The sequence below is a fragment of the Astatotilapia calliptera genome, chromosome 5, assembly GCF_964374335.1.
Source record: "Astatotilapia calliptera chromosome 5, fAstCal68.1, whole genome shotgun sequence".
Taxonomy (NCBI): domain Eukaryota; kingdom Metazoa; phylum Chordata; class Actinopteri; order Cichliformes; family Cichlidae; genus Astatotilapia; species Astatotilapia calliptera.
The window spans coordinates 17,236,001-17,259,758 of NC_137426.1; the positions used below are offsets into that span (position 1 = coordinate 17,236,001).

Here is a 23,758-nt window from a genome sequence, read left to right on the forward strand (position 1 = left end):
TTTTTTCTTGCTTATTTTGTTTATGTGCAACCACAAAAGCGAAGAGGGGAGGGGAAAAAAGACTTTTACAACTATTTAATTTAAAATGGGTTGACAGTAGGTATAGTTTATTTACAGTATACGTCATGCTATAACATAAAAGGCAAATGTAAAGCCAACAACAAAATGAAATGTAGAATTGTAACTAAATTAAGGCTTAAATGCATATAAAATGACAAAATATTCATTCATAAATCAATTAAAAAAATACATATTCAAATAAGGCTGATGCTTTGATTACACAACCAAGAAGGAAAAAGCTTATTGTCAAATAATGGTGGTGGAAGTCTTGCCACCACATTGGTTTATTTTAAGACCAGATTAAATACAAAACAGACAAAACAAATAGCGCACAACACACACACTCACACACACACACACACACAAACAAATATAAATTTGGCAAGATAAGTGATTATACATTGCCATTTTTTCAGTTTTAACTTAAACTGAGAGTAACACATGTTTGGGTTACAACATATAACATTTTTTAACTCCACCCATAAGAAGCAAAAACCTCTGATTTTAAATTTGGCCCCTGTGAAGCACTGTACTGCTTCCATCTTGCATTTTCCATTTGCACTGCCCATCAGAGTCACACATACATGTGCAGGTTCTGTGTCAAATGGACTTCTATGTTGAGCATCATCTTGGTGTTCAGCGGAACAGTCCACGGTATTCATGCCCCAAGGTGGCGCATCAGGTTGAGAGCATGACCAGGAGCATACTCATTTATCTTTAACCATAAGCCTTCAATTCATAACACAGAGCTTTACAGTCACTTTCTGAGAGACATCTAGAATCTTCAGCGTAAACAACCTGAACTGTGACGTTAGCCCATGGGGCATTGCAGACACGGCAGTTTCCCACCAGTGTTTGCCCTCCACCCCCTGCATGTGCACTTGTTTCCCAAAACATTTAACTTGTGAGTAAATGAGTGAAATTCAGTCCACCGTTTACTCCCAGGTCCTGGGAGCAATCTAAAGTTAACAGAAGCACAGAAAGTGACTCAGAGGTGAAATAGAAGATAACCTTGAAAGCTAGAGTGATTAAAGGTTATCACGTGAGGGCTGTTTTTGGTATTTTGCCTTTTATGGGTGGAGTAATGAAACATTGTTCCTTGCATTTGTAACACTACTGAATGCAGAAACTCTTGCATTCGTTGTATGACAGCTTCTATTTCATTTTTCAGTGGCTTGGAGGTTTATTTAGTATATTTTTATGAGACAATTTATAACAGTGCTCATCATTCATAACTTTTAAACCTTGACCAGATTAAACTAAGTTCTCCAGGATTGCTTTGAGCATATTCGTTTAACAATACAAAAACTAAAATTAAAAAAAAAAGAAGAAAAGAATTAAAAACTAAATTTGATAATGAGTCACAGCGGCTCAGATTGAACTTGGCAGCAGGCTGAAAATAATAAGAATAATAAGATGTGTGTATTACGGTCATGTGGTTGATGAAACGTTGCTGACGAAGCTGACATGAGAAGTGGCACGATATACATGAATAGCTACACAGTATATAAGCATTCACTTTTATGTTAACTTGGCCACTCAGCTAATGGAAGACTATTTCTGATGCAAATATATTTATTTTGTAAAGAGTAAAGAAAGTAAAGGACTGTATAAAAAAGACAAATAAATCTGTGAAACACACAAAAAAAAGGTTAAAAAGGTTTTCCATGTAGCTGCCTGGAGCATTTTTTTTTCCTGTGAAGTCACATAGAAAAATGAAATTTTAGGCCTGTGATTTTCAGGCCGGAAAGTGCTGAGAAATCATCTTTGGATGCCCCCGATAATACTGTCTGGTCAGCAAGGAAGGACAGGAGGATATACTCAATAAAAGAGCACCTCGTCACAAAATACTGGCAATCTGGCACATTTTTTTGGATCCCAGTAGCGGGCTGTGTGGTTCATCAGAGGACCAAAGTGACGATGTCACAGAAAACAGGAGGGCAGGAGACGCGTGAAGGGCTCAGATGAGGGAGATCCGTATAGGGATGGCGGGAGAGTCTGTCCTGTGATGAGGGGAGTGATGAGACACCACGTGTTCCACCACTGCGTGTTTAGACATGTGTTTCATAAGGTAGGTCTCCTGAGAAGAAGCAGAGGAAAGCTATTTAGATGTGACCGTTGCCCCTTAATTGAGGCTTAAAAATATGACTCGGATTTTGAACTCACAGAGGTGTACGACCTGCCGCACATGCTGCAGCAGTAGGCCTTGGCGTTTTTTATGGCATGTGCAGACAAGTGGATTTGAAGTGAGGCAGAGTCTGAGTAGGCACGGTAACAGTTGGAACATTTGAAGGGCTTGTCTTTGTTGTGCTGCCTCTGGTGAGACTTTAGAGAGAAAACACACGCACACAAAGCCAAATGGTCATCAGGCAAGTTTAAGGGGAAAAAAAAAAAAAAGTACGTCAGAGTTCATGTTTACCTACCTGCAGATTAGACAGCTGCGTAAAAGCTTTTTCACATCCAGGATGGGCACATTTATAAGGCCGATCCCCTGTGTGGATTCTGAAACGAGAAAAATGAACCAACAGGTGAGACGGGAAGCCGGCAGCTTGCAGATGTTTGCAATCTACTTAGTTTTGAATGAATTCAAATGATTGCTCAAGTTACAAGGACGTCTGCACAGCAATGAATAATAAGTGTCGTCAGTGAGGTTAATTCGGTCATGGAAAGTGGAAAAAAACAAACAAACAAAAAAAAAAGCCAGCAAAAAGCAACACAGATGCTTGAAAGAATGGTCAACCTTTAGAATAAAGTCTCTCCTTTGAAGCAAGAAAGAGACTTCTTTCCACTTTTAGGTCTGTACTTGATGATGGCGATGTGACGTATATGCATGTGTCCTCAGAAGCCTTATTTAATACTGTGTTGTTTGGTCAGGCTGGGTGGTCTCCTTTGTCATGTCATGAACTGGTAACTCATTTATAAGGCTATTCTTGATTTGTTCACATCTTACTCACTGACTTACATTCACCAAAAAGTTGAATTTAATTCAATTTCCTTTATATAGCATCAAATCACAACAACAGTTGCTTCAAGGTGCTTTACACAGTAAGGTAAAGACCCTATAATGATAAAAAAAAAAAAAAAAAAAAAATAGAGAAATCCCCAACAATCATATGACCCCCTATGAGCAAGTGCTTTGGCGACAGTGGGAAGGAAAAACTCCCTTTTAACAGGAAGAAACCTCCAGCAGAACCAGGCTCAGGGAGGGGCGGCCATCCGCTGCGGCCGGTTGGGGATGAGGCAAGGAAGACGGGACAGGAGACACGCGGTGTTAAAGAACCAAAGATTAATAATGTGAGAAGTTATTGGTTATTCCTTTAGTTTTCCCCAAAGGTTTGTACTGAATTTGGAAAAAGAGCAATCAAATTTTCAGCTTCTTTCTCCTTGAATCAGCTGCAGAATCAACTAAAACTTAAGGAACCGGTCTCAATTAATGAATTTAAGGCAATTTCAAGTGAGTTCAATGCAATTACTTTAGCCTGCAAATGTTTTTGCTGGAATATTATTACCTAGAAAATTACTTTTATTGACACCCGAGGTTTATATATTTTGGTTGTTTCTGCATTTATTTATTTATTTATTTACAGCTGATTGCAAAGAGAAACTGTGACCATAATCTTCTCTTGTCCAAAGTACGTGTTCAGTATAAGTTCATGTAATTATCTGTCAAGGTGAAAAATGAAGCTGCCTTCATGACATGAAAATCTCTAAGTTCAACACACTTAGCTTACCCATTACTCTCACGTCATGTTAAAACCATGTAGACTTCTGATGGTTCTGCCTCTTGTGGACGCTCTCTATATAATCATGTTCATGACTTCTTGCTAATTAGTTTTGAGATTTTCCATCAGTTGATTCATTTTTAGTATTACACGACTTTTCATTCTTTTGTTGCTTGCATCAAACTTCATAATGAACATTGAAAAGAAAACTATACTATTTCTTAGTGTCTGGCTTTATTATGTTGTCATGGGACTATTTAAATTAAATACAGAGTTTAAATGAGTTTAAAAAAAGATGCATTTTCTTTTCTTTGCTTGTACCTGGTTGGCTGCCCTTTTGCTTTGAACAGCTTTTAATCTTTACGGCATAGATTAATCGAGGTACTGAAAACATTCCTCAGAGATTTTGAACCATATTTATATGAGAGCATCACAGTTGCTGCACATTTGTCCGCTACACATCAACGATGCCAATCTTGCCACCCCAAAGTTGCTCTATTTGATTGATATTAGGAGACTGTGGAAGGCCATTTGAGTACAGTGAATTCACTGTCATGCTCGTTTGAGGTGATTTGAACTTTGTGTAATGGTGTGTTATCCTGCTGAAAGTAGGCATCTAAGTACAGATGGGACTAAGGGGTCCAAACCATGCCAGGGAAATATCCTTCACACCATTACACCATAGTTTATGCCAAATTCTTACCCTACAGTCCCGATGTCATATCAGAATTTATGAATCTGAGGCCAGACAATATTTATTCCAATACACTGTAGTCCAGTTTTGGTGAAGTTCAGTTTCCTGCTCTTAGCTGACAGGAGTGGCATCTGGTGTGGTCTTCTTCTACTATAAGCTCATCTGCTTCAAGGTCAAAAGTAATGTTTGTTCAGAGAAGTAGTTGAACAGTCAAAGCTAATAAAATGAATGTTTATTTGTACATGTCACAGAGAATTCCAATCTTTTTGAAAACCGGGCTGCACAACAGGCTCAAACGTCAGCTCCTGTTCTTACAAGTTACCATTATTTATAGAGCCAGTTCACGTTAAATACAAAATAAATATGTCAAGTTCAAGCATATATTTTCTCTCCTGTTGTAATATTAAGTGATTATCCTCATTAGGAAACACTGAGCTGTAGGGGAAGATCCAGATGTCACGTTAAAATAGGACTCGTGCATTTATGTTCCCTGTGCTTTTAGAAGATGACAACATAATTGCGAAACAAACTATCACAAATACACTGTAAACATTTCAGACCTGGTGTGCTGCTGAAGGTGGGAGAGCTGGCGAAAACATTTCTCACAGTAGGTACAGCGATAAGGTTTGACGCCCAGGTGTATGCGCAGGTGCTGGGCTAGGTAGGACGCGTTCGCAAAGGACTTGGTGCAGTGAGGGCACTTGTGAGCCTTCGCCTCTGTGTGTGTTTTGGAGTGAATCTGCATGTCTGACTTAGAGAAGAAGGTCAGCGGACAAACTTTACACCTGCGTCAAAAACAGAAACAGAGATGCACTTGTGAATATTCTTCCAACCCCCATTGTTTCAAAAAAAACAGCAGAAGTGTCGCCAAACCCCTTTGCATGTTAACGCCGTGAGGAAGCTGTTAAAGCTATGAGGAAGCTCTTTCTTGTATTAATACTTAATACTAATTAATACTAATTAATTAATACTAATGAGTTGCTGTAAATGCAGGTCTTTTGCTACCTGTAGGTTTTTCCCTCTTTGGCAGCAATGGTGATGCACGACTGGTCGTTGCCTGAGGCTAGAAATGGGTAGGGCACCACCAAAAGAGATGACCCATTCTCTGCCTTTATCTTCTTGCGTCCTCGTTCCTGCTTTGGAGGAGGACCGAGGAGTCCCACGAGTCCACCGCTGTTTTTCCCAGGCTCCATGCCGTGGCCGGCCAACCCTGAGATGAGGTGAGGGGAGGGAGCTCCACCCAGCCGGCTGTGGCTGCTTGAGGTGGGCGTGGTGGGGGTGATGATCTCCGAGGTGTTTAGGTTGCCTGTTCTGGATGCCAGCGCCACACCTAACAGATGGAAGACAAAGACATGATTGCAAAGCGTTTACCTTTCAGCTGGCATAAATCCAGAGAGGATCAAATAGATATTAAAAGATATTTCATATTTCCTGGGGTCTCCAAATGTTTCATTTTCATTTAACGGTGAAGATAGCATCTGTCTAGTGATTCATTAGCTTGTAGAACAACCTTTAACACCAATAACTTGAATTAAATGTTTTCTCTTTGACACCACTCTTCTTTACAGTGTGTCTTCGGTTCGCTGAGGTGAAATTAAGGTACTGCCACAAAATTTTGAGGTGTGGACTTTGTAACACTGTGATTTTTTCTTTTTCAGCCTTTCTGTTGTAGATGTTGCTGCTCTGCTCGTGATCTATCTTGTCCCGTTGCTGAATCTGGAATATTTTGGTATACAGAGGAGCTCATAGTTGACTTTAGGACCTCAAGGTGCCTCTTGCTGAAAAACAAGCCCAAATCATCTCCCCTCCACTACCATGCTTGACAGTTGCTATGAGGGGAGTGTGTTTAAATACTGTGCCTTATGGTCAAACATCCCCACTTTGTTTCAGGACTGATTTGTTCAGATGCAACTTTTCAAACCTAAGGTGTGCTGCTATGTTGTTTTCAGAGAATAGAGGTTTTCTTCCAACAATCCTTCAAGCTAGTTCAGTTTCTCTGAGCATTGCACGGTCTGACCTCGGGGTGAATTTGCTGGGACATCCACTCCTGGCAGGAATGTGGCCTTGTGTTCACACACATACCTGAATGCTTCAGACCAGCAAACCAACAAAACTTCTACTTTTATAGAGCTGCTCTCACTTGCTGATCGTCAATTATTCACATATTAGCAGCACCTGGTTTCTACTTACCCTTTAACTTCACATGGAAGCAGTAAAAGTGTACTAGTGTTTCCACTTTTTCACAGGACTGCACACACAAGTATTATTTGCCTGGCAATAGGACTGGCATGACTTCATTAAGCCGTGACACAGTTTAGGCACCTGGACACAATAATGCTGCACGTTGTAGCATGCCACAGAAAATCTATAAATTTGCATGTACAATCAAATGGAAATAACTTGATGCTGCATCTGAGTTTAGTTGATCCATTTTACAATGATAAATATCCCAGTCTGCGGGTGCTTAAGAGCACAGGTAGAGTTTAAACTGCAGTTCCTTAGTTTAGGTTACCATGTGGCTTTGCTCACATTGTCCACATCCATCCATCCATTTAAATTCTCTCATCTTAAAATACAATGTATTCATTATAAAGCTGTGAAATCTTAGTGTTTAAAGTTAGCTCTGTAAATATGGTAAAAGGTAAATGGCTGTTATCGAACACTTTGCTACTCAACTTAAGCACTTTATAAAATATGCCTCATTGACACCCATTCATTCAATCACATTTTCTGAACCTAAATGCTTTCTAGCTAACATTTATACACCTTGATACACCAAGATGAATACACCGAGAGCATCTTGGAGATCTGTATCTCACCAAGGATACTTTGGCATGGAGACTGGACCAGCCAGCCACCAACCTTTCGATTAGGTTGACCTGCTCTACCTCCTGAGCTACAGCCACACCCATAAATATGTTTGTAATTCTAAATAATCAATAAAATCTGCAGAAATCTGCATGGTTACCTGAGACGTGGTTTGTTCTGGAAGGATGATCTATGAGTTGACGCAGATGCCAGTCTTCCCATAATCCTCTGGCTTTTATAGCTGCCTTGTCATCTAGATTCAAGTTTACATCTCCAAGAATACGGCCTGAAAGACAACCACACACACACAGCCTGTGTAATTACAGACTAAATGCAATGAAATGACATTACAGTAAAATTATTAAAGAAATTTCACCAAATTTGAAGAATACACACACATATATGTGCGCCCTTACATAACTGTAACTTCCTGATATGTGGACATGTGAATAGACTTTTCATTACTAATTATATTAGCCTTTAATGAGGCAAATGACTCTTTGCAGGAGACTAAGGAAACTGGTGTGTACTTAGCGCTGGAGTACCTGTGACTGAGCTGGAGGCAGGGCGGGCGTGCAGGGCGATATCAGGCTGAGATGGGCTGTGGTTGTGAAGAACAGGCATCTGCTGGGCTTTGGATATCCCATGCTGGCCGCCTTCTGGCTGGCTGGAGGTAGCCAATAGAGGCTGCTGGGAAGGGGCTGAAGCAGGGGGCAGATGATGCGGTCTGATCTTCTCCGCCATCAGCTGCTCCTTGATTTTATTGATCAATACTAGGTTATCCAGCTGACAGCCAGAAAACAACATTTGTGACAAGAAAACAGCCATCAGTTCAGTCAGTCAGTTCATAAGGAAATGGTTCCCTCTTGTGGCTAACACCTGATATTACATGCATTTCCAGCCATTTCCCTTTGGAGGCGCTTTTTTAAAAATGATTTTTAAAACCAGAAAGAAGCCCAAATAGGTAGTAGCTACTGAATAATGCAGAAAAAAATTAAAAATAAAACGTGACTTCCTCTGAGTGATCTTCAACAATCCTTGGTTTCAAGGTTTGTATGACTGTTATTTAAACATACACTTACACTTTCTCTATATTCATTTTATTGACAGTATTCAGATGGGAAGATTTATGCTAACTGTGTTGCCAAAACTAATCGGCAGTTAGCACAACTTAGCTTAAAGAATGGAAAAAATGTTTTAAAAAATAAAAAACTAGCCTAGCTCTCTCCAAATTAAAAAGCTTTTCCCCAACAAGCCACACCTGTTTAACTGCAATAAATAAAAAACAAACAAACATGAAAACAAATCAGAATGTAGTTTTACCCGAAGTTATGTGTATATCTTAGCCACACAATGCTAAGCTATAAAATATTTCAGTGCTAACCACCTTCAAAATCACAGCTTTTTAAATATTAAATATTGTTTTTTCCCCAGGTTAATCGAATTACATATCAACATTTAAGGATTTAGTTGTGCTCATGTTTTTATTTAAATCACTGTACATACACTAGTTATGTGCTTTTTAAAAAAAGAAAAATTCATGCTAGGCTAAGCTAAATACTTTCTGGTTGTAGCTCTATATTTAACAAACAAATATTAAAATTTAATTATGTCAGAAAAACTAATAAATGTTTCCAAGTGCAGTAAGGTGCAAACATCTTAAGCTGCCCCTCATTTCTGTATGTTTTGCTAGGAAAATAGATACAGGCAAGGTGATTTACTAAAACGTGCTAGCATAAAGGTAAAACATACTTTTTTTTAAGTGTACATTTCTAACAAGCTTAAAGGCAAATATTTTCCAAGGCAGTGTTTAATTTTCAAGGTTGCCATTCACAACCTGAACTGTTAGGCAAGCTTTCTTTCTTTAAGTAGTCTTCAGGAATAGTTCTCCAGACTTCTTCAAGGACATTCAAAGCTCTTCTTTGTGTGTTGGCTGCCTTTTTTTCCTAGTCTCTATTGTGATGATTTCACACTGCTTCAATATTGTTGCGGTATGGGCTCTGGAGAGACCAATCCAATCTATGACTGATAGAGTTGCACTGAGTTTTTATATCCAGGTATTCTTTTAATGCATTGGCAGTGTGTTTGGGATCATTGTCAGACTTTGAAATGCTTTCCAGTTGGTATTGCATGGTGGTTCAGCCAACTGCATTCATAATTCATCAATTTTGACAAGATCTGCAACAGTACTGGCTAAAATGTAGCACCAAAGTACGAAAGATGCTCCACTGTATTTTATGCATGACTGTAAACACTCACCTCTCCACCTTTATCATGATCTCTGCCATATATATATATATATATATATATATATATATACACACACACACACACACACACACACACACACACACACACACACACACACACACACACACACACAAGTTTTTTTTTTTCTCCCTGGTTCCCTCCTTAAGAATGACTTCTCATCAGCCACCCTTCCATTGTACACAAACCCAAGATATACCAGGTTTTCAGTTAATACCTCTTTTGGAATTACCTTGTTGGTGTAAAAATACTGTTTTATGCCTTCAAACTGTTTTAATTTTTCATAGATCGTTATATTTAGACACCACACTGGTTGATCGCTCGAGTTTGGTGCTTTGTTTAACCTTGACTGATTCATAAATCTGTTCCTCTGACAATGGTCAGGTACAAGGACTGGACTGAAAAGTGAAAACGCAGCCATGGTCCAAAGAACAACTTTAAGAGTCTGGACAACTACTGCCCAAGACCTATTTAAAACACTACAACAACACCTGGCTCTTTGGAAGCAAATTATGAAGAAATGAAATATTGAATGCTCTATTTGTCTAGATCATTTAAAAAAATATATTTTTAAAACAAAAACAAAAAATATTCTAAACAGTCATGTAGAGTGTAGTGTTAAGATGTTTGGAAACAAGGGTGAATACCACAGTCACTCACCTGACCAGGCATGGCAGGAGGGGGAGGCCAAAAATAAGGGTTGTTAAAGCGGGGTTCAGCCATCCTGAAATAAATACATAGGGGTTATAAAAAAGGTGAACGGTGCTCTAAATGCTCAGGACTGAGGAAACATCTGTAGTCAAGCTTACAAGACAGGGATATCCACATTTACGTGTGATACCTTATCCCTGGTTCCACAGGTGAGTGATTGTTTTTAAGTTTTAAATAACAATGCAGGAAGTTATTTTGAGCACCCTTCACTGATTACCAGTTTGCGGCTCCTCAGATTGATCTTGTTTGAACCCACTGTTGTGAGAATCCTGGTAAAACGATGTCCTATATATATTTATGTGTGGATCTGTTGTTCATGTAGCACACAGCGGTTAAAACATGTGTCAGTAGCTCTCCACCCGTGCAGCAGCTGACTGTTAGATGTGATAATTTGAGATAATCTTTTCCAGTCTTGTGACAGCATTTTCAAAGAAACCCTGTATGAGTCCTCCTGCTTCCCGAAAAGTGTGTGAGAAAATGCTGTTTTCTCACACTTCATCTTCATCACTGATAGCAGGGAGGATGCTTCCAAGTTGCATTCGGTGAGTTTTTTCTTTTTTTTTGGGGGGTGGTGATGTCAGGCTTTTCCTTAAGATCTCCAACCACAAGTCAGCATGATGGGCATGCTGCCCGAGAGAGAGGCTCACGCAAGATTACGACAGCCAGCTAGAGGAACAGTTATCAGAGAAAACAGAAATGTTAGAAGCAAAGTGGCTCAGATCGTAATCACCCGCTTTTTCTGTCTCCACCTTGACACATGGGGCCCCGACTGGTTAAGAGTCTGATGGGCAACAGAGCAAAGTTTGCACAGAGTACAGCAAGACCCAAAAGACAGCCAGTGCCTAAACCAGAAGGTCAGTAATCCAATTATAAACACAGACTACAAGTATTGCTTCACAGACACAACATGCTACACTCATTTGTAAATGACTCAGCTGTTAACCTTAATTGTTTTCTTCCCTGGTTGACTACGATGGCACAATGCGAGCACAAACCTAGCAGCGCTTTATCGAGAAGCTGGTTTGACCAGGTGGGCAGAAACGCTCCTATTTTTCAGGCAGAGAACGTTACTAACTGCTCAAGTCCTGACCCGAAGGCCTTTCTTTCCATAACTTCTCTTTTCAACCCTGTATGAAGTTCTTTTTAAAACATTTCGCATTGCATGCTTTGGCACACATCCCCATTCCTAAGTCTGTTTGGCTTAGCAGAGGCAGAACAGAGTCCACATGAGTGAGCCAAGAGAAACAAAACTGATATGTTCAGGGGTACGAGCGTACAGTGCACCCCACAAAATATTTCTCTAATGATGCCAGCGGGGATACGTTTCAGTTCCCGGACCATTTCTGTCTTAAGGCAGCAGGCACAGTTTAGCAGTCCGTCTGGCAGCGGACAGCTTTGTGTCACTTTCAGACGCGACATCCTGACACACTGAAAACGCATGCAACAGCAGCGAAATGCTCAAGTCGTCAGCAGTCAATCCGCAGGTTAATTTTTACGTCCTATACAGTCAGGACTGCATTGCTTTGCTCATTTAAGGACTGATTGTGCCAATTTTGGCCAGATTAGTTTCATTTTTTGTAGTACTGCATCTGACCTTGAGTATGGCAAGTTAAAGGTGTAATTATTTCCAGTCTATGGTTACTCTTGCTACAAAAGAAAAGTTAATCCAGGTGTTCAAGTTTAAAATAAAAAAATAAAAAAAATCACACGATGCAACAGCGTGAAACGTCACTTAATAATGCTGTTTAAAACTCTGAGGTTACTGTGACACTTTTAAAATGTTACTGGTTTTATTCAGAAGAAATAAACTCCTGCAGGTGATGAATTAATTAAATCATATGATGCACTTGGACACATCACACTTCTAGGCTAATGTGGCAGCTTTAGGCTTTTACCGTGACAAGGTCTGACCTGTCACCTTCTGAAATGTAGGTTTTAAACATGTTCATGTTTACAGCTGCAGACATGGCAGATTAAAGTTCCCTATTTTGGGTTCGTTAATATTTATACCGTGATACTTTGTGGTTATTATGACTATTTATTAATAGATTAGCAATGTTAATAAGAGAAAGGGGTGTGAATATACACCCAGAAAATAGAAATCATGAAGCGGTCTTTTGTAGCTTAAATAATTGGGTTAAATAACATTTTCCTTCGACTTTTAAAGCTTTAATAAGGCTTCAAAAACAATCACGGTAAACATGCTTCATGCTGTTAATTTTGCATGAACTGTTATTGAATAAGTAGACTAATATATCTGCACATTTTTAGAGTCTAACGATCACACAGTTGGTTAGTCAGTCTCGGTCTGCTGGCAGCACATTTTAAATCCAGAACATCCTCTTTAAACCTCAATATTTCAGCTTTAAAAATAGATCAGACTTCGAGATTGCCTCTAAAAATTGAAATCCAACTTTCCCTGAAACAAAAGTTGGCGTTAACTTTCCCCATTTCTGTACCCGCTCTGCTTTTTTAACTCTCCGTTAAAAACAAAAAAGGGATCCGCTGTGCAAATCTTAACCCGAGCAGCTTTAAACACGAGCCGTTCCCTCCGGAGAGACACGATCCTCCGCTCTCCCCGGCCTGTCCGCCGCCTCTCCCACATTCTCAGACAGTTTATTAAAAAATTTCAGACAAAAGGAAAACAAAAATGGCAGCCCAGTCTTATTTTTATAAGCACTGGACGCCATATTCTGCAGATCCGAATATTATAAGCAGATAATTCTCCGGATGTGATTAAACGCTGCTGCGACGCATCTGCTAGCGGCATGTTTGCATTAAGCGTACGAATGATTGTTTACTTTGATTTGCAGGTTTGAATAGCCCGGCTCAGGGAGGAGGAAAAAAAAAAGCCCTGACACTTCCTACAACAATCATCATGCCTTTGCTGAATGCTCTGCAGCTGCTGAGCCATAAATCCAAACGTCGATGATAATCCTGACGCGCCGTGGAAGCTTTAAGTGGCACTGCGGCCGAAAAACGAAGTGATTATTCGCCATTAATGCGCTGCAAATGCGCTTTTTTGTAATTCCAACTTTTGCATGACTTAAATAAAAACGGTGACGAAGCGACACGGAGCAGCTGCGTGTGTGTGTGAGCGGGAGAGAGAGGGGGTAAGGAGGGTAAAAAAAGCAAAAAGAGGCAGAGAAATTGCATCGAGTGGCCAACGTACCTGAACCAGCGAGCAAGGAAACAATTTTTAAAAAAGGATTAGAGTCTTCTTTCTGCTCGCTCTCAGTCGGACTTCAAATCTTCCGGGTCGCCTGCTGTTCACTTCTGGGTGCTGCAGGCGAGGAATTGTTCAATGTAAAAACACTGCGCTCAAACAGATTTTTTAACCCATTTTCTGGCTTCTGGTTTCCTCGCAGATGTTGTGCGCATTTGCGCTGTAGCGTTAGATACACAATGGAAAAGTTCACATTTATCTGTGCACTGATTGTTTTGGCAGTAAGACATTTTATCTTATTTTATTTTATTTAATGTTATATTATATATTTGCATATGAAAGGGTGTCTCTTTCTTGTGTCATCGCTGAGAACAGGTGTGCACACAAATAATAAAACACAAGTCCAGCTGAGGTTTTTTTTATTTTTGCTTTTGGTTTTGTTCGGTTTTTTTCCTCCATCAGAGAGAGAGAGAGAGAGAGAGGTGGGGTAACAAGTGCGCAGCCTAACAGTGGGATTTGCCCTATGCAGGTGTAATCTGTTACACGGTCTGTAAAAAGCTGGCGCCCGTGTGTAGGAGATCACGATGGTCATGCACACATATGAAGTGTAATCCTCTCAGCAGCAGCAGCATGACAGGCTGCTAATATGCTCTGTGCTTAGCTCAGCAGGAGATGGCACTGCTGCCACAGAGAGGGCTTCAGCTGATGGTGAAGGTTTTGCCTCAATGATGAAAACAGGAGATATTTAGCATAGTCCCTTTACATTAGGGAATGGGACATCTCTAAACTACCACTGGTCATTTATTACTGGAGGTAATGCCTGTGGTGGTTTATTGTACAATCCATTATTTAAGGGGACGATTGAGGCAGTATAAAACTGTCAGTGTGGTTCTCCAAAAGTTGATTCTGTCCATCTGGAACTACATCCAGATGAACAGAATCAACTTTTGGAGATTTATTTACCTGGATGATTGAGCGTGCATCAAGATGTCAGTGTGGTTCTTTAGTGATTGAAGAAAGGGGCTCATTAGTACGAAGTGAATCTTCTAAAAATTGTAATTTAATTATTTAATGTTTTTAGGTTTTTACATGCCCTCTCACTCTTCTTTGAGGTAATACTAGCATGTATTGAAGTAATCTCAGACTTTTATGTTTTTAGCAGCAGACATGCTGAACTGAAAATGGGGCTGTCGGTTTTTACAAACAAAGGTTTTGTTTAAATAAGAATAGGATTTGTGTTTTTTTTCATAGCGTTCATGGTCCATCCTGTGAAGTGCAAAAACACTGTACTGTTTCTTTGTCACTGGGCAGAAATGAGTTTGAAGGAGACAAGTTCAAAGGTGGTGAGTTTGGATTTTGCTTCAAAACAATTAATGTGTTAATGTGATGTTTTAGTAAGGTGGGTCATTTTTAATCCATTTGGTTGCTAGGATACTCGAGGAAGTAATAATATAGGATGTAGATAAGAACCTTCAATGGTCTATGATGTACCTGTGAGACAGGTTTGGTGTCCTGAGTGACTAGGAGGATGTATGTGGAGTATGTGGACAGATGGAGGTTTGGAAGAGTCTAATGAAGAATTACTGCTGGTCTGTTTTTTATTTTGTTTTGTTTTGTTTTTCCCTTGGTGATGACATACTGCATGGCTACATTTGCACCACATATAGTAGTAATTAGCACTTTTTCTTGGATTTTGTTCCTTGTGTGAAACGTCTGTTTGATCAGATGTGAGAGCCACGGAGTGCTTTCTTTCTTTCTTTTTTGTAAAATTAAATTTTTGAACTGTATTTGCACATGAATGTGAATATTTTCTTTAGTGATTTATTTTTTACCGCATACAGAAATTTGTCCGTGTTGCTTTAACTTTTTTTCCAGCCCGTCACACTGCACAATGTCACAGCCATCAGTGTTAGCTTTAGTCCTGTGGCAGGGTGGAGCAAACCAACTTGCTTATAACAGTTAAAGCGCTTAGATTGATGCCTGTTCTTCAGTGTGATGTTTTACTGCAGGTGTAACATATACTTTATGCTATAAAATGCTGAATTGTAAGCTTGGCTTTGACACAAAAATCTCTCTAAAAAAAGAATTTCAAGGGACAATCCCAACATTTTTAAACAGCATGGCACATTTATGGATTATATTTGACAAACATTGTTTGAAAGCACACATGCTCGTGATTTAATTGCTGTAAACTGTTTTATGCCAATATCACACCGGCGGTCGTTCTTTACTTTCTGATAAGACTGTTTACACAGCTGAGTGTGCTTCTTACCTTTTCTGTTGACTGTAGGGGTCCATTTTTGTTTGACGCGCTGAGCTGCACTTGATGTTTCAAGCTTTTTGTCTTTGCTTGTAAAAGTAGGCTGAATATTTGGTGTTAATCTAATAATATCCAGCAACATACAACGGAGCCTTAATAAGATCAGATGATTTAGTCCAGGACTGCTGCATTCTTGGGGTTTTTAACCTGCCAACAAGCAGCCTTAATGAATGATTTTCTTTAATGTGTCATTTACTAACATGCTGCAGCTCTCTTTACTCTCTGCATCCTCTTAACTATATTTGCTGTTAGCATAAGCGTAAGCGCTCACACACACAAACATTCAAATCTATGTAAAATGCATATCTCAGTGGGACTTCACCTCTTCCATCTTTGAAATGAGTCAGACAGAGAAAACAAAATGCATTCAAATGCCACTAAATACAAAGCAGGTGCACATAGAGAGCAGTGGGCTCTGATTTAATTGGCAGATCTCTGACTCCACATTTGTGGCTCTTACTTGGGCTGAAAGTAAATGTGGTCAGCTCATATTTGCCAAGGAATAACACTATAACATAGGTAATGGCTGCATTTTTCCTTTTTTGTTTGTTGCCTCAAAGTTTAATTCCAACATACATACAAATTTATCTTAACTAACACATCCAGCTGTTTTTCATGGTGGCTGCAGCCAAAGCAGAGGTGCCCATGCCACCGCTTTCCCCCTTCCACCTCCTCCTGGTCTTCTGGGAGGCACCAAGGATTCTCTCACCTAGTCAGATGCAAACTAAAGTGTTCCTTTCACCCTGTTTTGATTTAAACTAAGCAAAATGTTTGGAAATGAGTTGCTGATTTATTATGGGAAATAATTCAATTTGCAAATGTCATCATTATTGTTACATAAGATGTTGAAAATGCATTTGTATTTCATCATCTATTTAAAATCACATTTAACACCCCAGTCTAACAGCTAGCTAATTGTGACGCCAGCGTTCTTTTCTCCTGTATGATCAAAGTTTTTGGGAGTACTCTATTACAAATAAATGATAAACAAACACACACACACACACACACACACACACACACACACACACACACACACACACACACACACACACACACACACACACACTTCACTGTGTATTTATCACATTTCACTTTCTGCTTTAGCTTCTCTATAGTTATCTGTCCTGTCTGTCTTGTGTTCACTTTTACTTCCTCTTGTTTCCCTGATTGTTTGCACCTGTGTTGTTCCCCAGCTATATTCACTTCCCGTGGGGAGCCACATGTATTTAAGTAGCCAGTTTTCTACTTATCGTTTGTCAGTGTATTTGTTATTCCACCCCGAGATGTTTCTAACATGTTTTGTATTTGTTTCCTGGATTAATTTTTTCTTTGGACCATTTCCTACTATGCTTGAAGTTTTAGGTCTGTCTGCCTGAGTTTAAGTCTGCATTTGGGGTCCTCTGACACACACACATCATGACACTATTATGCCATAGAAATCGGTGTTGGGGTCTCTCATGAATAGGCTCAGTTTTTAGGAACGCTTTTGTAAGTTTAGATGGTTCCTTCACTGTATTTTTCAGGATATCTGGGCTCTCACTTAGAGATAGAAGGAAAAGCTCAATCTTTCAGAGGGACTCTGAATAAAGCCATTGCTCCTCCGGATCAAAAGCAGCCAGTTCAGGTGGTAACCAGGCATCCTAGTCAGGTGACTGCTGGACGCCTCATAGGTGAGGTGTTACAGGTATTTCCTATTAGCAGAATGGCCACGGGGGAAACCCAGGACTCCCTAAAGATATTACATCTTTCAGCTGACTTGTAAATGACTTAGGTTCCCACCTGATGAGCTGATAGAGATAGTCATAGTGAGGGAACTTGGGGCTTCTCTGCTCAGACTGCTGCCCCCCAAAACACAAACCCGGATAAGTGGTAGAAAATACATGATTGGCTTTTCAGGCAGCCACTAAAATGGATGTCAAAATTTCAAGCCTAGACTGCCCTTGGAGGACATCACAAGATTATTTTCCTTTTGTTCCATTATTTATATATATATATATATATATATATATATATATATATAATTAAGGGTCTGATTAAGGGTTAAATTCAAACCCAGCACGTTCAAAGTTAACCTGATCTTTCATCCCCATTCTTCAGTCGGTTTAAATGCATAGAGTTGCTGCCATTTGACTGATTGACTGGGGGGGAAAAAATTAGTCTGCACATGCTTTCAACTGTCTGGGAGCTTGCTCTGTTCCTTAAGGGGCTGAAATGCAGGAGGATCATGCAAAAGCACAGCTTCTGTGGGGAAAAATCCACTCTCAACCTGAGCATTTGAAGCTTATCTGCTCAGAACAAAGTTGCACAAATCTTTTTGGTGGTGCAGCATTTTTAAAGACAAGATGAACATCTGAGCACAAGATGACCTTCTGAAAAGTAAATGTTCTTTTTTTGCTAAGGATATCACAGTGACGTTGCTGTGTTAGGGATTCCTGTCAAGAACATTTGCTTGTTTATAAAATGACCTCATTGGTTTTAAAGATAAAGATGCAGTAGCTGATGAGAAATTATCAACACACTGCCTGCTTCAGTGAGTTGCTTTCTATATAATTAAAGATAACTGTGCTGTGTTTTAATTTATTACTCTTGATGTGCTTTAAAAGCTAAGCGTAGGGCATAAAATCCTATGAAGATGCACTTTATTTACACTTCATTTCTCAATATAAAAGAGCAGAAGTAATCAGGCAGTTTTCACCACAAGTATTTTATAGACCCTGCATACCACATTATTTATCTATCTATTGGATACAGAGGACCAATATATCTCTACAAACAGAGCATTACTGGAAACCAGTATAATAACTAATCACTTGTGATGCCTAAATAGGATCAAGTGATTAAAATATAGCATTGAGAAGGTAATAAATAACAAATTGTATTTCTATTTTCAGTGACCTATAGTTTAATCCAGCTTTATAAGACTGCATGCATCATGTATGCATTTAAAGTACCCTTTGAACTACCAAAAGTGCAGTATGTACAGGCTCAAGACACAGAAATGTTTTCTTTACAAGCAAACATACACCCACTTTGCATCACACCCTGCTGGTTCCGTACTCGTTCGACAGGTTTTCTCGTCAGCACAAACAACGCCACACCCTCGCAGTTCTCTCACCTCCACTGTCCAGGTGCAGGGATCACAGAGAGGGGTGGGGGAGGCAAAGGGGAGGAAGGAGGAGGGTCATTATCCCCTTTGAGGGTGGAGCAAAAGGGGAGGCGAAGAAAGCGGATGAAGCATTTGAAGCTCATATTGACATGTGGCTCTGTAGGCTCCCGTGTGCACAGGTAAGAACGAATGAACTTTGTGGTAGATTGATACTATCTGGTGCTTGTAGATTTCCACCTGTAGCCGTGTGGTAGAGGTGGCGGGAGTGTTTACACAGGTTAAACCAGTTTCATTGCCAGGAAGTGGACATGCTGGCAGTCAGGTCACAGCAAAGTTTACTGTACATTTGCACCTGTTCACATTACTGAATGTGAACTGCATTTATTACTATTTATTTCTTATCTTGCCTTTGAAAGACATAATTTTGGAAAAAATGTAAATAGAATTGATATTTACCCGACATGACATGAACCTATTCCTAGAATTTTCTTTTCAGTCATTTGCAAACAGCCTTCAGTTCCAGGGTTCAGTGTTAATGTAAACAACTAAATATTGACTGTGAAGCATGTTGGCAGTTGAATGACCATGTAAAACATAGATTTGACTTTGCAAGATGTTCCAGAAATGTTTGTATTTGTCATCCCTGAATTCTTCCACCCTGAGACAAGAAGCCATTTTAATATGTCAACCCTGTTTTTTTCAGCCATGGATGGTGTGTTGGAAGGCGCGGCTGTGTTGTGTGCATGTAAACTGGCCTGCAGTCTACTCTTCCTGCCCTCATTGGCCGACTCCTACAGTGCTGTCAGTTTCTGCTGCTGCTGCCTCCTCGTCTTCACAGACTTCCTGGTCACAGGTGAGGGCTTGATTAGGACACTGCAGGATTCTAACCAGTGTTTCCAGTTCCCCCACAGCCCTCTTATACAAACTGAATCACTTGAATTAGTTTAAAATATCAGAAGGTGTTTCCAACAACCTGTATGTTCAAGTTTCCAAATAATTTTTATTTTTTAAGATTAACCTTACCTCACAGCAGAATCTTGGTTTTACTGACCTCCAGTGGCTTAAGCACTCACCATGCAATGGTGATTTGCAGGCGTTACCCAAGGCCTGTGACATCATTGCTGGGCGTGGCTATAGGTGCAGCAAATAATGAATCAAATAGAATAATGATGCCTCGATGGCCTTACAGAAATAGTGAATTTGTTGATCCAGTTCACTCTCTGTAATAAATGCACTGCAGACACAACAGAAAGGAGATGCTGTGAAACGTCACACGTTTTATTTATTGCCAGTGGCTGAGATGTGGCAGTATGTAGCCACAGGCTTTGATCACAGCTGCAGCTGCTCTGCCTGGGATCTGCTGGCTGAGGATGGGATTAATGCTCAGGCTTCAGCAGCATTTGCTGTTGAATCTGCGGACTGTGGATGGGTGCCTCTGTCGATGGAGGAAAACATTTCTGTGAGGTTTCTGATTAAACTGTTAGAGTGTGAGGACTGAAGGAGCATTTTGAAGCAAAGCATGTTTTGCCCTCCCTACGCTTCAAAATGCTGGAGTCAGCAGGAGCCATGAGAAGTTACTGTTTTTCTACATCACAAAAAATTAAACAAAAGTTGGAAAGGTTTGCTTTAAACTTACTTTCAATACATTTGTTTACTGTTGAACTTTTTAAATCTTAAAGTCATGTAACACTTGACAAAGTCAATGAGTATATATCCTCCTAAATGTTTCAGCGGGGTCTCAATTCATAGATTAACAGCACTTCATAAATACTGTGTTTTCCCATATTTCAAAAATATTTCAAAATCCATGGTCCAATCAAATCTGAAAACCTGCCTTATATCCTTCTGCAAGAGGTCTAAACTCTGACAGGTGATGACTTTTGTACTTTTATTGTCTATAATTTGCTTTTATTGAACATGGAAAAAAGAAACTCTGTATCTATTAAGAAATGCAGCTGGTGTTTCTTAACAGAGACATGTTACAACTCATTCTTTTTAGTACAAAGAGATCTCGGGTAAATACGAGCAGTGGTTTCACAACTCCGACCTGAGTCAGTCTAATCAGCTTTAAGAACCAAAATGCCTGGTAAATTAATTGGGAGCCTGTTTAATCTAATTTATAATAACCTCATCTATAATAAATGTTTATATTAATAAGGTGAATAGACATCAAAGCAGCAATATCTACCAAACAAACTTGAGAAGAATAAAGAAGTATGAATTTAAAAAAGATATAAAAGTGTTTTTCATGTTCACTGTAAGTAAAATGGAAAAGGAAATGAACTTGTATCTTCATCTGAGAGCTACAGATTAAATAATTATTGTAATCTTTGAGTTTGGGTTGTTGTTGTTACTTTACTTTTGGAACTTCGGATGAACATTTTCACAATTTTCTGATAGAACAAGAAAACAAATGACAGATTCTAGAATAATAAATATGTACAAGTTGCTGTTATGTGAGATGTAGTGATCCTGGAACTAGTTCCACTCGCTGCCAGACGCCTTTTTATTTACATGATAAGAGATGCAAATGCTATTGTTTGCTAAAATAAAGATAAATAAAACAGACCTTATGTAAATTTCACCAGTCCTTTTGGTTTTGGCTGGGGCAGTGGTTTAGGAGGCAAGACACATGAACTCCTACACAGTTACCCGAGTTATTCATACTTCAATCGGTCAAACTGTGTTTGTATGGAGGGGTGTGTTCGGATAAAAAATGATTTGCGGGCTGAGTTACCTTACACCTATATTAGGATGAAGTGTTTTTCAGAGCTTTGTCTTTAATAAAATGGCAGAATATTTATTTTAAGTTACTTTATTAAACCAACCCTTTCTCTTCTTTGTGATATCTAATTACCTGGTCTTATCCAGTCATCTAACCCACTGACTCTGACACTTTTTCTTTGTGTTTTGTGTTTCTGCAGCTTTTCTGAGTTGCCTTTGGATCTTTGACTCTTGGCTGACTGACTTGACTCCATCAGGGGATTTTATTGCCCTGCGCTTCCTGCTCTTTCTCAGCCAAACCTATGGAGCGGTGCTGCTGCTGACCGCACCTCTGATCGCTGTGGAGACTGTGATCAGACTCCTGTGGCCTTGTGTTGTCGTCCCTCTCAGGACAGCGAGGCGGACAGCAGGCTCTGATGGACAGTGTTGTGATGGGAAAGAGGAGGAAGAGGAAGACAGCAGCGGCTCAGATGAAGACATACGGTCTCATGTTGTCGGCTACCTCTGCTGCCTGTCAGTGTGGGTCATTGTCGCCCTCAATGTCAGGGGGCAATGGAAGCTGGAGGAAGTGTGGGCTGCTGCCTGTCTCCACACAAATAGCTCCCTTGTCAGATGTCTGCCCAGCCTCTTCAGCCCCATTCCTAGCGGCATAAATCTCTGCTGGTCCATGGGCTTCTTCCTCCTTCTGCTCCTGCTGACCACGAGCAGCACAGGCCTTCAAAGGAGACGCCAAGGCCATTCGCTGATGTTCAGAGTCTTCAATAAAGGCGATTGTCACTGCCAAGAACTCATTCCAGAGTCGTCCGCACCCCTCAAGCCTGTAAAACCAGGGATGTTGGTGTCTGAGCCAGCACAGCATGTTGACCCAGAGAAAACAGAGAGCAGCTGTACTGTTCATACAGCCTGGAACAGCTGGCAGATGTTGACATGCAACCATGGAGACTTTGTCCTTATTTCCCCAATGTGTTTGTCTGGAAAGAAGGGAAGTCAGGAGCAAGAAATGGCAAGGAGAGATGTATCTGTGGCATTTATCACAGAGGAAAACGTGGACTCACAGTGCAGGAGCTGGTGTGGGTGGCGACAGTGGGGTTTTCCCAGCCTCGGGGTGAATGTAATGATAGGGTTGGTATGTGTGCTCTCCATATTTGCGCTGCCTCTCAACCTAAGCGTGAATGTTGTTCTCGTCAGGACTATTGAGACTCTGCTGGAGCTGTGTATCAAATCTGTACTTTCATCAAACATAGCGGCAAACACAAGAGACACGTCTACCTCTGGTGATGAAACACTCATTTAACGCCAAACAAATGGGGAGAGAAAGTGGAACCTGATTGGTCGCCGTTTGCAACACAGTCATCAGATTACAGCTGGCTTGGCTGTTAACACTGGCTTGAATAGAGCACAAATGCACATTTGCGTGCAGCTATTCACATGTGAGGAGTAATATGTGGAAACTGCTGATAGCTGTTGAGGAGGCAGGTTGAGGCGTGCTTGGTAGAAAGACACTAAAAACCTCGACTGGAACAGATGGCTGGAAGGCCTCTCCTTACTATTCAGAGCTTTGGGATCTGCCACTATTTGTCATTACATAGTGGGTTACAAAACAAGCCACTCCAGTATAAATAAGACTAATACAGGCGCAAACACTGTTTTGAAAGTTATGAACGGGATGAATTAATATGAGTCTGCTGATGCTCCATCACATAATGCTTGTTTAAAGCTGCATATAAATAAATGCTGAGTGACTGCAGGGCACACCGGGAATTCTTTTGGTTTTCTTTGTAGGTTTGTTCCAAAGGATTCAACTGAAGCTGAAGTATGTGAACTTGAATACTTATCATTCAAGTTATTCGGAAGTTAACAATCACAATTGCGCATTGAAATAGAACAAATGATCACTTTATAAAAGCAGCGTGAAGCATTAAATCTGTGATTTCTGTTTCTTTGCCATGTTTCTGCTTTCTGTGACCTGTTAGCTGCTTACTTACTATCCACTTCACTAGGGACACCTGTTCAACTGCTCATTAACACCAATCACCAGTCAACTGGCAGCAACTCTATGCATTTAGGCTTGTGGACATGGTCTTAACAACCAACTGAAGAATGGGGAAGAAAGATCTGGGTGAACATGCTGGCGTTGTTGATGCCAGACAGGCTGGTCTGACAATTTCAGAAGCTG

The 23,758-nt window shown here is 40.1% G+C and overlaps 2 protein-coding genes across 9 annotated transcripts; one reads left to right on the forward strand and one right to left on the reverse strand.

Moving 5' to 3' along the window:
* Nucleotides 1-1,617: 1,617 nt before the first annotated feature.
* znf362a (zinc finger protein 362a) lies at nt 1,618-15,724 on the reverse strand. Of its 7 annotated transcripts, none has more exons than XM_080301773.1 (10): nt 15,702-15,724; nt 13,436-13,546; nt 10,213-10,276; nt 7,830-8,070; nt 7,445-7,570; nt 5,482-5,806; nt 5,037-5,261; nt 2,484-2,562; nt 2,227-2,385; nt 1,618-2,140 (listed from the first exon to the last, which is right to left on the reverse strand). In XM_080301773.1, the coding sequence occupies exons 3-10, from the start codon at nt 10,273-10,275 to the stop codon at nt 2,021-2,023; spliced, it is 1,338 nt and encodes a 445-aa protein (XP_080157899.1). In that variant the 5' UTR covers nt 10,276; nt 13,436-13,546; nt 15,702-15,724; the 3' UTR covers nt 1,618-2,020. The 7 variants fall into 7 exon arrangements, with proteins under 7 accessions (XP_080157899.1, XP_026023425.1, XP_080157900.1 ...); XM_026167640.2 differs by lacking the exon at nt 15,702-15,724 and adding an exon at nt 10,756-10,929 and having other exon boundaries at nt 13,436-13,530; XM_080301774.1 differs by lacking the exon at nt 15,702-15,724 and having other exon boundaries at nt 7,830-8,037; nt 13,436-13,565.
* LOC113022341 (uncharacterized) lies at nt 10,879-23,518 on the forward strand. 2 transcript variants are annotated; one of them, XM_026167648.2, is made up of 3 exons: nt 10,879-11,117; nt 19,562-19,711; nt 21,783-23,518. In XM_026167648.2, the coding sequence occupies exons 1-3, from the start codon at nt 11,021-11,023 to the stop codon at nt 22,874-22,876; spliced, it is 1,341 nt and encodes a 446-aa protein (XP_026023433.1). In that variant the 5' UTR covers nt 10,879-11,020; the 3' UTR covers nt 22,877-23,518. The 2 variants fall into 2 exon arrangements, with proteins under 2 accessions (XP_026023433.1, XP_026023434.1); XM_026167649.2 differs by lacking the exon at nt 10,879-11,117 and adding an exon at nt 18,821-19,037.
* Nucleotides 23,519-23,758: the final 240 nt, after the last annotated feature.